Below are 13,302 nucleotides of genomic sequence, written 5' to 3' on the forward strand. Positions count from 1 at the left end.
GACAAATCCATGTCAATCAAAGCATTATCAGAGTGCTTTTTATAGCTATGTGCAATTTCTTGCTAGCAGCTGGCAATAACCTTCAGCAGCCGGTTGTGGAATACGCACTTTTCCTAGCCATTTCTGGTTACCAGTGGGTCACTGAATGGTCTCTTGGCCTGCACAGCTGGGGCATTAGCAATCGCTTTCACAGCTACTGCCAGCAACTGCACGCAACTGGTCTCGGTATATGTTTTTTTTCCCCAAGTGACTGGCCTCTAGGCCCCTATCCCTGTGTGACTGAAGCCTAAGACTGCAACTAAAAACTTACTGTTCCCGTTGACACTGTAGTTTTTATTCATTTCACCTGATAGTGGTTTTAAAAAATGTGAAACATATATGGTGACAGATGACAGCTGGCAAAAGATTAAAGGGACACCTGCAGACATAGCCTGGTTGGTCATATGTCTCATATCTATACAAGTAATTTTAATGTATCAAGTCTCAAAATATCAGATTATTCAAAGAACCATGAATAATCCCAGTAGAGAGAATGCAACAAACACATATGTAAATTATATTTTCAAAAAACAAAACAAAAAACAAAGTAACAAACAAACACACACACACAGACACACAAAAACAGGAAATCAGGGATAAACACCTACATTTGCCACTGACTTCCTGTTATCATTCCACACGGACTGTTAACATTTGTAAGCAGGCTATGTGCAGTCAGTTTGTGTACAGTTGCTAATGCTACATAGACTCTACAATGGTTCTCCCACATTAAAGGTCAGCTGGGGCTCAAAGGTCTCTCTGCCTCTCTCTCTCACACACACACCCACAGCCTGAGGCACCACAGCTTCGGCTTGTGTTGTTTACATCCTTGTTTCCGGCCTTGTTGATGAGCCACACTGCATCTGTGGAACTAACAATGACCCCTGCCTTGTCCTGACAGTGACCCTGGTGAATTGAAAGAGGCTGCATGTGTGTTTTAGTGTTTATGTGCAAGTGAAGTTCTGCTCGGCTGCTTGTCGAGTGATTGTAGCCAACCCCTCCACCCTCATCCCTGCCACTATTTCCCTGACTTCCACTCCCCTGATACTCTTGTAATTTCTCCTGATCCCACTGGCGTTTGGAATCTTTCCGTGACATCAGAGCTGACAGTAAACAAGCTGCCTCTCGGGGAGACTATGCTAAGAGGGGAATTCAGTGGGAATGGGGAACTAGTACAAGCAGCATACTATCCCGTTCCACTCATCATCACTTTCTCTCACTATCTCTTTCCTGTCATTTTCTCTCTTGCAATCTACTAAGAAAAAAATCACTGACGGCAATAAAAGAGGCCAGGAGTCAAGATGGCACTGTCAGAGGTTTTGTTTTAGTTGGACTGAAATGCCTAATTGTTTCAATTATTGCATTTGAGTTATGGAACAAACTGGAAATGTGGGAAGTGATTCAGAGGTCTTAACCCAGACTGGTTTAGTGTCCCCAAAGAAAGGTTACACTGAGCAGACACAACATTGCAGTAAGTAACATTAATCATGTTACAATGCAATTTCCTGTTGGGACAGGGTAGGTCCTGGCATTCATGCGGATGTTACTTATCCCCCTATCCAAAATCAAGTGGGATAATGCGCCCCACCACATGCACAAATACAGCTTGAGGAACATTAGAGCTGACCATAAGGCTGTAGCAGGAAGCAAGATTAATAGGTTAGTGAGCTACGACGAGCTTGGAGGTAGAGTCTTCTGTGTCATGAAAGTGGCTCCCTTTCTACCTGGCTAAATCACTATGGTAACTTATGCTGAACAGACAGCTGGAAGAGTCACGTTTTCATTAACGCTTTTATTTTCAGCATATTTTCTCTGGTAGGTGAATAAGTTTTACATGTGCAAGCTGTTAAGCTCTACCTTACTAATGCAACAAATGAAGCCCAGCTGTAAAGTTAGAGGAGAGCAAACTGTTCAGTGATGATAACAAACTGGAGCAAACTGCACTCATAGTAATGATTTTGTGCAGCAGAAGAGTTATATGTGAATGCGCTCAAATCCTGAAAACTAAAACCTGGCTTAACAGAGAAAGAAACCATTAATACATAAATCAGCAGCCATTTGAAGATATTAATGGAGGAGCTTCTTTAAACTGAAATCAAAGCAAGTAGGGATGGGTATCGTTTAGGTTTTATCCGATACCGGTGCCAAATCGGTACTTTTGAAACGGTGCCGGTGCTCAAACGGTGCTCGAACCGGTGCTTAAAGAATGGAGAACACAAACTTTGTCCAAAAACCTCTCATGTTCAGCTGGTTTTTTTTGTAAAAAGATAACAATGTTAGCCTTTTCTGCAGCTATGTGGCATATATGGCATCACTCTTGGCTGGAAGCAGTGCTTAAACAATGGAAAAAACACAAACTTTGTCCAAAAACCTCTCATGTTTAGCTGTTTTCCACTTTTTCTTTGGTCATTTTAGCCTTTTTGGCAGGGTGAAGGGAGTATCTGCCATCAAACAAGAAGACAGCCGCATGTAGCTATGATGATGTTTGCTAGTTCACCTTACATGCATTAATGTAATAACGTGGTTAGCCTACTCAACGTAAATTACACGAACAACATTAAGCGACTCACGCAGAGAAGAACGGCTGCTGCTGCCATCATCATCCGTCATCATTTCTGCTACACTGGCAGGGCTAGGGGCCAGGACTCTATTCTTCGGGTTTTTGGGGGATGTTGCTCCGGGTCCGATAACTGGCAACCCACCCAACGTGCACGGTGTGAGGTCTCGCAGCAAGCTATCAAATACGGCGCATTTTTTGGCTTTTAAAAAAAACGCTATGCGTCGCCAGCTGTTTAATCGGATTCTTGGTGTTACCTCCTTTGACAGTATCACAGTATCAGCTTAAAGCACTTGTTGCAGGCTGCTGAGTTTGCATATTTTGCTGTGAAGTACAGCCAGACTTCTGACCGCTTCGCCTTGGACATTTTTAATCTGTAGCTCTGCTCTAACAGAACGTACGTACCTAGCCCCGCCTACTATCCTCGGAAACGTAAAATGATTGGCTAGAAGTGTATCACAGCTCAGGAAAAAAAAGCACCGAAATAAAGCACCGAAATGTGCGCTGCTTTTCGGTCTGGTTACTACCGTTTATGTCAGAACCGGTGCCATCATGGCACCGGACACCGGTACCCATCCCTAAAAGCAAGGTTTATGGTTCAAACAGAAATCATCATCTAGGCTGATGAGCCGAGCCACTGCAGTCTTGCTGTTTTGGAAAAGGATAACTGCAGGACCCTGCACACTCACTGGCTATCAATTTGTGATTGATCCGTTGTTAGCATAACCTGGATAATTCTCCTTTTTCTGATCCAGAAAAATTAAATTTTTCCTGTTTTAGAATCCTGAGCCACAGTATTTCCTAATAATAATCATATTTAAGAAAATGTATATGTTTTATTTCAACATGACCTGACACTTGTGACTGACCACACAAAGTTATTAGGAAAGTGTCTACTGAGATCACAGCACACGAGAGCAGAGGGCTGTTTTCCCATGGACCTCTATGTTACCAGAAGTTGTTTTGCGGAGGCGTTGCATCCTATTGACCACGGACCGGTTTATGTCCGACAGTATTTTCACGGACCGGCCTTTAAGGTGTCGCGGATAAATACAACAAAATAAAACCAGTACCGGTACAAAAAAAATAAGATTTATTCATAACACACGGGAAAAGACCCAGGGAAACCGAGTTAACGATAACGCTGTCAAGTCGAAGCCTTGCAGGCTCAAAGTTTTGTATTATTATTTGATTCATTCAAAGCACCTTCAGGCAACTGTTGTTGTGATTTATTGCAAGTTATTAGGGGCTTGGCTTTGAGTGACAGGTGGTTGCTGTTTTGTCTTGTTTGGTATATAAATTTACAGTTTAGGATTTTCAGTCGCCAAATTTAGTGTTCCAGTTAATATCAAGCTGATTTATGGATGCAGCTTTCTATTCTTTCACTCAAATCTGGCCTTTTCTGGCATCCCAAAAACGAACAAACAAAAGAAAAAAAACCCTTTTATGTCATGGTCTGGGTGTGTGGCTGTAAAATTCCTGAAGGTCTGGACCTCCCTGGTATCCACCCATGGGCAGGGCCTACAGCCTCCCTCACCTGAAGCTGATTGAGGCAATCAGGTTGGAGATTTAAGCTGCTTGCTGACACTGCTTCCTCACTAGTTCGTCAACTACCCTATTTACTCCAGGAAATTCCAGCACACTGAACCACTCATCTTGGAAATCTGGTTAACCCGCCTGCTTTCAGAATCATCTCCTTGCCTCACCTGCCTGCCCTCCTGCCCTTGCACCACCTCGGGACCTTCACCGCTCAGGACAGCTGCCACACACCACCAAACCCACCTGGACCGCACCACCTCTCCTTCAACGCTTCCATCTCCCACCTGCACATACGTACCTAATCACCAGCCAGCTGCTGTTGCTTTCTTGGACCTGTCCCCTTGCTTATCCCTCTCCCCTGACCAAGACCCTCACGCCCCATGTGTCAAGCCTTAAGTCAGGTACTATCGTAAATGTCATTTTTGTGCTAGTTGATAAACCTTTGTTAAACCCTTTCCTCAGCCTCCGCTTTGGGTTTTCTGCACGTGGGTTTGATTTTTGGTACTCGGCCTCCGGCCGTTTTGTGACATTTTAAATGGTGGTCTATGAACCAGTCAGCAACTGTCCAGCTTATATTACTAGTTTTTGACTTTGTCACAGTCTTTATTTTGCAATCTGAGCAAATCTCACCAGTTTCTGTTGATGACAGTGTTGTCGGGAATGCATTTTCTTTTTATCAATCTCACATCCACAGATGTATTTAGAAACAAGAGAACAAGACTGCTTGGACTAACAGAAGCAGGCTGGTAACTTTAGGACATTTAGTAAAGATTGCAGTCACATGTAGAATGTGAAACAATTATTACTTCAAGAGAAAAGATGTGAAAGATCATTTGGGAAATGGTCTGAGTGAAAGCATTAGAGGAATCCTTAGCAAGCAAATGGCTTCTTATAGAACAACAGTTACTTTTGTTCTGTGAAAGTAAACATTTAAACTTGTTAAGCAGCAAGTCCCAATCTATGATTTATGATCCTGACCTTTTAGCTGCACAGTCAGACTTAATATGTGTGTAAATATAATACTCCACTCTATTGAAATGGAAACAAAGAAGAAAATGACTAAGAAGACTGTGTGGAAAACCACCCCTGAGAGAGAAACACAGAACACAGTTGAATTTTTTGCTCTTACCATCCCAGGCGTCAAACATATCAGTGATGAAGTAGTCTATGAAGGAAATCTGAGATTTGGGGACACTGCAGGTGTTCCTGTCGAAAACGGGCATCACCACTGGCAGCCCTTGTCTCTTCTCCTCATCTGTCTGCAGGGAAACACACATAATTCAATAAACAGGGAGCTTAGACGGCAGGAGGCCATTTATCTAATAAAGTATGCAAAGTGATTAAGCAAAAACAAATAAAATTAAATGAACAGTTAACTATCTTCACAGTAATGATTCTGTTCTAAGCTTTAAACCCGCTATTAAACTAAGCTGTTTTACTGATGCTCCCACACCTGTGCAAAGTACTCCTCAGAGATCCGTCCAGCCCACTCGATGCAGAGCTCGAGTGGTCTGCAGGGGTTTGCCACATCTGCACACTTGATCAGCATCCTCTTTATCAGCAGACGATTCTCTGGAGAGTTTCTGATGTTGGCCTGACCCTCACAGTCACTGTTCACGCTCTGTGGGAAAGACACAGCAGATATAACCATCTGGGACATCCAGAAAAATGAAGGACATAAGACACACAAACACATATACTGAGACATATAGTCTCATCACATATCTGTTTTGTAACTCTGATTTCTAATAACTGCCTGGAACGTTTCCTGGAAAGAGCTAATGTGGAACCATTTGTATTGTTTGCCAAAAAAGAAAAGAAAAAGAAAAGTAAACCAAACAGGAAGTGTTGCTCTTTTTCTCCCCAGGCCTTCATCCTTCGGCAGACTAAGCAAACTACTGCTGAGCAGTTAATCAAATTTTAATCTCAGTCACAGTTTCCCCCTCCAGTATTCAATGCATGAGGTTTTGGGAGTTTTTGCAGCAAAAGAATGATACAAATTAAAACTAATCAAATTTAAAATTGATATTTCATTTCTTGTCCTTCAATAAACACTCCAGTTTCAAAGATTAGAACATTCTGGCTACAATGAGTTCATATTTCAGGCTTTATGGGGTTAACACATATATAATAGTCGAGATAAAACAATTAATTACAACAATTAATAATTCTTTCTTTTAAAAAGTTTATTACATTCAGTATTTTTCCAAAATGTATACACCTTATTATTTGCTCTTACTGAGTGTCTCTGAAGCTATCTGACACTTACACTCGTGCTGGTCTCCTCTATGGCAGCCATTGGCTTGTTGATACTATTCACAAATTTGCTGACGTGTTCAAAGTGTCTGGTCATCTCTGTGGCCAGCACCATGTCTATGATGGCCTGTCGCAGCGTTCGGAACTGAGTCCTGTATGCAAAGGGTAAAATAAAATCAGCATCTATTCACATTCTGCATTGTTGCTGCATGCTAATGTAAATCAGCTGTGACTAAGAAGAAAACAAAAAGAAAAAAAAAGCAGGTGTGCTGCTTCTACTGACCTGTCGATGTTCTTGAAAATGTTGCTCTTGCTGTCACGGACAGTGAGCTGGAAGGCGAGGGCTGCGTGGTGGCTCTCCAGAACGGCCGTGTCATTGTAGAGTATGGCCAGTTCACTACCTGCATTACACAAGAAGGAGTTGGTCCTGCCTGGGTGGTCCACATCGTGGACTGCTGCTGCTATCAGTGCTGCCACCTCATCCAGCTGGTCCAGACTGCTCTGAAGAAAACAGTGGAAACAAAAGGCCACATCAGTACTGGACTGCTCTGCATATATGGATGCAAGAACTTGCTGGAATAGGTCCTGGCATCTCTGTTTAGATTGCTCCCCTCGTGTTCCAAAGCCAGTAGCAGAAAATGATGGATGGATGGATTTTATTTAATCTTCATAATGAATACTATATCTGTATTGCACGATGCTATATGAGGCTTTTTTCAGTTGCAATTGCAAATAAAATAAAAAAGTGAATTTAAATCCATCCACCATCATTTTCTGCTGCTTATCTGGTTTTAGAACACAAGGGGTGCCGTGAACAGAGACGCCCAGTCCTATTCCAGTTAATCTGTATGTGTATCCCAGCTTTTTTGGAATTGGGATTGTACAATGAATCGTATTCAGATCTTTTGCTTGTGTTCCTTTTAATAAATGCTGGTATGCAAACATATCTAGAGTTTTTTTTAAATAATCTGCACAAGCAAACATCTTCTATCAACAGTATCATTACATTTTTTTGTTAGTAGCATAACATGTTTTTTTTGGGTATATTTTTGGTATATTTTCCTTAATAAACCAAAATATACAATTCATTAAATGTGTATATATTATTTAGTATCTCCTGTTTTAGATTTATCATTCTCATGTGCCGCTCACTCAGTTTATATGTGTGCTTTTCTTCTAACCTTGACTCTCTCTTTGCGTAGGAAGTAGGCTGTAGCGTGCAGCACATCTGCAGCGTGTGTGGAATTGTGGTAGGAGTTAGAGGAGTGGTAGCTGGCCTCAATGAGCTGCAGCCAGGAGCGCAGTGTAGCCTCCGAGCAGTTTAAGAACTCACACACTCCAAAACTTGTGCAAATCTTCAGGCCTAGGTATGTCAGTGGTCTGCAGGGGATCACACAAAGGACTGGATGAATATGCGTGGAACAGGTTAAAGTAAGAAAAATGCAGCAAAACAGATCACTACTGGATAACGAAATGAATTGAAGCCAATAAGCATACGTAGCTTTTTCGAATCCAAGGAATTTGATATTGTTTGGACTCTCTGGATTAAATCATCTTTGTACCTTTTGTGTGTAGCTGCCTCCAGCTCCAGGATGTTGAATTCCCAGCACTCCTCATCATTCAGCATCTCAGCGATGTTTGGAGGAACATCATTCAAAGTGACTGGGATAGCCAGCTGGCTCTGACTCATGTCTAATAGACACACACACATAAAAATGTCACCATAAAAAGACCAACGAACTATTGTACCTGTGTTGGCTCTGTAATATTTATACCAATAGTTGTTCTGAAAATGTAAAGACTGTGGTAGCAATACAGTGTGCAATAAAATTATTTAGAGAAGTGAAGGAGCACCGGTGGTGTTGCAGTTACACTTACAAAGACACAGCTTTCAACATAATGACAAATTAGACCATATCTCAGAAAATTGACTCTTGCTTTGGGTCATCTCTCAGTTAAGTGCTCTTGTGACTGTAGTCATTATAATGGGGTTATGTAATAAACTGAGATGGAAAAATACACACTCTACAATGTTACAAGAACATTGCGACTCTTTCATCCTGCCAACAACAACTTCAAACTTAATATTTATTCAAGAGATTCCATCAAGACAACAGACCACATTCAACACCCAAAAGGCAACACCCAAACATATCTCTAGTCCCACATGTTTTTAACCTAATGCTTCATTAACAGCTAGCTACTATGAAGTTATTGCCCCGGTGTTGCCAATATATTTATACATACATTGAAATATTTACATAATGCACAGGATTATTGTGCAATATATATTGATTTTTCACCCCCTTGTTGTGGATATTCACTCATGAAAACACACCAGTGTGCAATAGTACCCACTGTATTCCTCTGTTTCTTTTTCTTTGTTGCCATTGATATTACAGTGCATTAAAACTTACTTTTGCAGAAAACATATTCATTCCCAGAGAGTCTGCGCAGCCCATCCTGGAGGGGAAAAAAATGAAGAAAATGATTTTTTGAAAATGATTTTGTTTCTTGAGACAGACAGTGAGCCTATTATTCTTAACATCTGACTATTCCATTAGAACCCCTAAACAAATAATGTGGCAGCCTTGCTCAATATTTCAACTTGCACACACAGTGCAACAAACTGGAGTGAAAGATGCATTTATTGGGGAGAGTTGGTGGATTAACTAAGCATCAAAATAAACCCAACATGGAAGACAAGAAAACTGCCGTTCTCTAACTGACCACTCGAGTCTGCTTCCAAAAGTGAGCCACTCCCCACAGAGATGGTGAAACAAGTAAAACTTCCAAGGAGAGAAAGCTTTTTAAAACTTTATTTTGCAGAGTTTCTTTTGTAGTTGTGCCTCTGTATACCATTAAAAGTGTGTTTCAATTATTGTAATTCAGTGCAGCGCTTTAACCAATGGAGTTTAAAAGTACTGCATTAACTGTTTAGTTTAGATATTTTTATATACAGTACCCCATCATCAGAAAGGCACTTTCTGAAGCTGATTTTGAGTGTTGAACTTGCATTTGGTGTCTTTGCACTGGAACTCTTAACTATAAGGTCCACAGAGATATTGATGCAAGTGAAGGAGGCCATAATTAAGCAGTGGAACTAAAATAAACCCATCAGAGAGATTTTGATGTGGCCAAATCAACAATCTGGTATATTTTTTAAAAGAATGAATGCACAGCAACACTGAAAGACAACTAAAGGGGATAATTAAAGAATTATGTTCTTGGTTAAGACAAACCTCTTGACAAGAAGACTTTTGTCAAGACTCAAAGTCTTTAAGCAAGAGACGCCTTCATAAACGGACATACAGTGTTTACAACAAGGTGCAAACCATTGGTTACTTTCAAGAACATGAAGGCCAGATAAGACTTTGTCAGAAAGAGCCTGTTTTGAAAAAACTTCTTTGGAGAGATGAATACAAGATGAGCCTGAAGGATGAGCCTGAACCATAACAATAGGAGGAGAAAAGTAGAGCTGGTATCTCCTTTACCATCACATTGTCACTGAATTGATGTACTTTTGGTAGTTACTAGAAAACACAGCAGATCTATACTGCGGAGAAAAATCATACATTAAACAATTTGACTGATAGACTGCATCAGCGGTCTATAATATTGCTGCTGGAACCTAAAACTTGCTTTCAAAACAGAAATGTATGCGTGCAGTGACTCACCTCATAGTTGGGCTTATTCAACAAATTCAAATTAAATAAAAACTGTTGGCAGTACAAAAACACAAGCGTGATTGCTGAAGGCAAACATTTCTCGGCTGAATGAAAATACCTTTTTATATTTTATATGCATGAGGTAACAGTTTTACACTGTGATTAAAAACAGCCTGTTTCTTATGTCTCCTTATAAAGTGTTTCAGGCATCTCAACTTACGAACCAATGTTTAAGTACGTATACTAACTAATTCTTACACTCATAAGCCCGCCAACCAGGTCGCTTGTGTGTGGGTCATCTTCTTTGGAGGCAAGCTGAGGGGAGTAGAGCTCAGTGGTCCTCAGGATCTCCAACACACGGTCCAGAGCTTCGGCTACCGTTACTGGACTGCTCTCCTGAGCTGCATTGATGATGTTTATTACCTGGGAATGAGGGAAAAGAGTAGCCAGTTAGCAGTTAGCACTTCCTGTTATTGCTGTGAAAGGTGGTCCCTCAAGCTACTAAATGCTTGATATGTTAGATATTATAAATGTGTCCAAACACTTCCAGTTTGTTCCTGAGTTACTTGGACAACAGCCACAACAGTGAAAAACATTATGAAGTCACAATAAAGCTGACTTTGGAAATAAAATGCCACTATTTTACTTTTTCACAAACGGATGTTTCATTTTATTTGTGTACAATGCTGTCATCAAAAGAGTATGAAATTTAAAGAGTTATAACCAAGAAAAAAAAGTGTTTTCGGAGCTTCAGTGACCTTTAACAGGTTAATTCTTCTAAGTTCTTTGTTGAGTCATTGTGACTTCTTGTAATGAAAAAAAACCCCCAAAACAGATGGATGAACGTACATGCTGAGGGCTGGACAGACAACCCACAAACATATTGTCTCTGGCATCGAAGGATAAAAACACAGTGCAAGTTGTGACTTCTGGTCATTTTTACATAGCATTTGCTTTGGTACATTTAAGGTTTATTTTACTGTAAATGATTAACTCCACTGCTTAAAGCAGCATACCTTTGTTATTGGAGCCTCAATGGTCATAGAATGAATCCTGGCCACAGAAGAGTATCTTCGATTTTGTAAACTGGGAGCTGCAATGTAGAAAACATTATGGTATTGGTATTGTGATCACTATATTATGGCTTGTGGATTATCAGTAATAATAACACGATTTTGGCTTTCATCAAAATGCTCATGAATGAAAGAGATAAAAAAAGAGCAAGAGAAAATATTTTGAGGGTGAGCAGAGGAGAAGCAGCATGCAGCTGAGATAACTTAAAATAGCAGCTGCGTCAAAGTGAGTGGAAGAGGGAGGTATGCATGTTATCAGCCCTCAACATCTCTCTGTACGATCTCTTTAGTTCAAGCACCTACCATAACACAGTCTGACTCACTCTCTCATTCGCTATCTCCAATCATTCCTTCATTCTTTCTTTACCCACTCCTATTTTGTGTTCTCCTTTGCTTTATTCACATTTTTTTATTATGTTCAATCTACTACGGTTGTTTTGTGTTCAAACATCTTCTTCAGATATTTAGCTGTAGACCATGGCTCCCGTTACATTGTGTTGTTTAGTTAGCGCTCCACACTTGCCGTACATCAGGATTGGGGCCTGTTTTGTTTATCTTCTCCTCATTATAATCTTAACTGTTATCAGCTTTAGCCAAGCCAATTGAAAATATGTTTAGATGTCTGGTTGTGCTTTTGGAGTGGCGCAAACTAGAGTTGTACCAATTTAAACAGAGGCTCAAAAACGTAAAACACATTTTAAATATCCTTACCGTCACTACTACGGGAGCTCACCGATCGGTCGTCCATCGAATCTTTTCTTCTGTCTCGGTGTCGTAGAGAATAGCACTCTGCGGATGGAAGTAATGCATGTAATACGATCAAGTAATTTCATCTTTGAGAATAATAACAAACGTGGACTTGTTTACTTTGGTAAACAATAAGGTTACCCAGCAGTTAATAAGTCATCTACATGTGCAACATTAAAATGAAATACACATTAATGAACCAAAAATTATTAAACCAACAGTGTCATTTATATATTCTGCATAGATAATACTTTTGCTTTAGCTGCTTGATTTGATTTAATTTAATTTAATACACTTAACAGCCACTTTACTAGATACACTTTACTAGTACTGGGTAGGATCCCCTTTTTCCTTCAGAACTGCTTTAATTCTTTGTGACAAAGATTTGACAAGGTGCAGAAAACAGTCCTCAAAAATTCTGCTCCACATGCATTTGCTTTATGTTTGTTGGCTACACATCCATGATGTAAAACGGTTGGTTACAGAACACCTTTGGGATGCGGTGAAACGGGAGTTCTCTATCATATCGAGACTATCTCTCCACTCAGAATATGTGACATTCTCTCACTCAGAGAACCAAGGTTACAATGCCTTATGCATTTGAGTACAGCCCGCTGTCATATTCAAGAAACCAGTTTGAGATGATCCATCCTATTTTCTCATTGTCAGACCATTGTGGATGAACTCTATAATTTACCTTCTCCAAATGGAGCCTATCCGAAAATAATTCCATATCATTCTATATTTATCTATTAGTTCTACTTGCGAGAACCATAAAATACACCTCTGCAATTAAGAGATAAAGGAACTGTGAAAGAAAAAAAAATGTTGTAAGATACCTGAGTGAGAATTTTCCCCGCTGTATCTCTCCTCCTTGTTGAACTTGTGGAGCTGGTGGACAGAGAGCAAGAGATGATTAAAATTTAGGTGTGCACTGTGGATATGCATTTACTGTGATGGATATAATCAGACGCATTTGGGGCTAAAGCAAAATGCTGGATTTATTTTAACATTCTGTATATTTTAAGAATTTGTTCCAATCTTATTTCAGCCTTCTGTATCATTGTTAAGATATAGCAGTCTATAAAAATTATTGATTTAGGCAAAGGAACTGCAAGGAATATACAGGTTTGTATTACTATAACAGAGCATTGTGAATACTGGAGAATTCAGTATGACTATGAATACAGTATTAAAGTCGTTAAGTAAGTAAAGTGGATAGCCTGCAAAGTGATCCAGTGTGTTACCAACGTGTTTGATCAGAATGGATTTATGTAGTATAAAAATGGCATATCATAAAATGTATGTCTGCAGGACAAGATCTTAATAAATATAAACCCACCCTGTCTCTGTATCAGTGACATAGCACTTCTTAATTCAAAGACTAAAAACTAGTAACTACTTAGCATGTTAACACACACTA

The 13,302-nt window shown here is 40.0% G+C and overlaps 1 protein-coding gene across 2 annotated transcripts in view; it reads right to left on the bottom strand.

Annotated features, from left to right (window-relative positions):
* The window catches only part of pde8b (phosphodiesterase 8B), a 46,925-nt gene that overhangs the window by 5,367 nt on the left and 28,256 nt on the right, over positions 1-13,302 (bottom strand). For both annotated transcript variants that reach the window (XM_085280244.1, XM_085280245.1), the window contains exons 11-21: positions 12,719-12,770; positions 11,844-11,921; positions 11,076-11,152; positions 10,318-10,482; positions 8,809-8,854; positions 7,954-8,083; positions 7,573-7,771; positions 6,675-6,892; positions 6,405-6,543; positions 5,589-5,756; positions 5,265-5,394 (exon numbers count right to left, since the gene is read on the bottom strand). In XM_085280244.1, coding sequence (XP_085136370.1) covers positions 5,265-5,394; positions 5,589-5,756; positions 6,405-6,543; positions 6,675-6,892; positions 7,573-7,771; positions 7,954-8,083; positions 8,809-8,854; positions 10,318-10,482; positions 11,076-11,152; positions 11,844-11,921; positions 12,719-12,770 — 1,402 coding nt within the window. The remainder of the gene's footprint in view (positions 1-5,264; positions 5,395-5,588; positions 5,757-6,404; positions 6,544-6,674; positions 6,893-7,572; positions 7,772-7,953; positions 8,084-8,808; positions 8,855-10,317; positions 10,483-11,075; positions 11,153-11,843; positions 11,922-12,718; positions 12,771-13,302) is intronic.

The sequence above is a fragment of the Mchenga conophoros genome, linkage group LG7 (genome assembly GCF_057382185.1).
Source record: "Mchenga conophoros isolate Kocher_MC1m ecotype Shallow Benthic linkage group LG7, M_conophoros_male_GT1.1, whole genome shotgun sequence".
NCBI lineage: Eukaryota > Metazoa > Chordata > Actinopteri > Cichliformes > Cichlidae > Mchenga > Mchenga conophoros.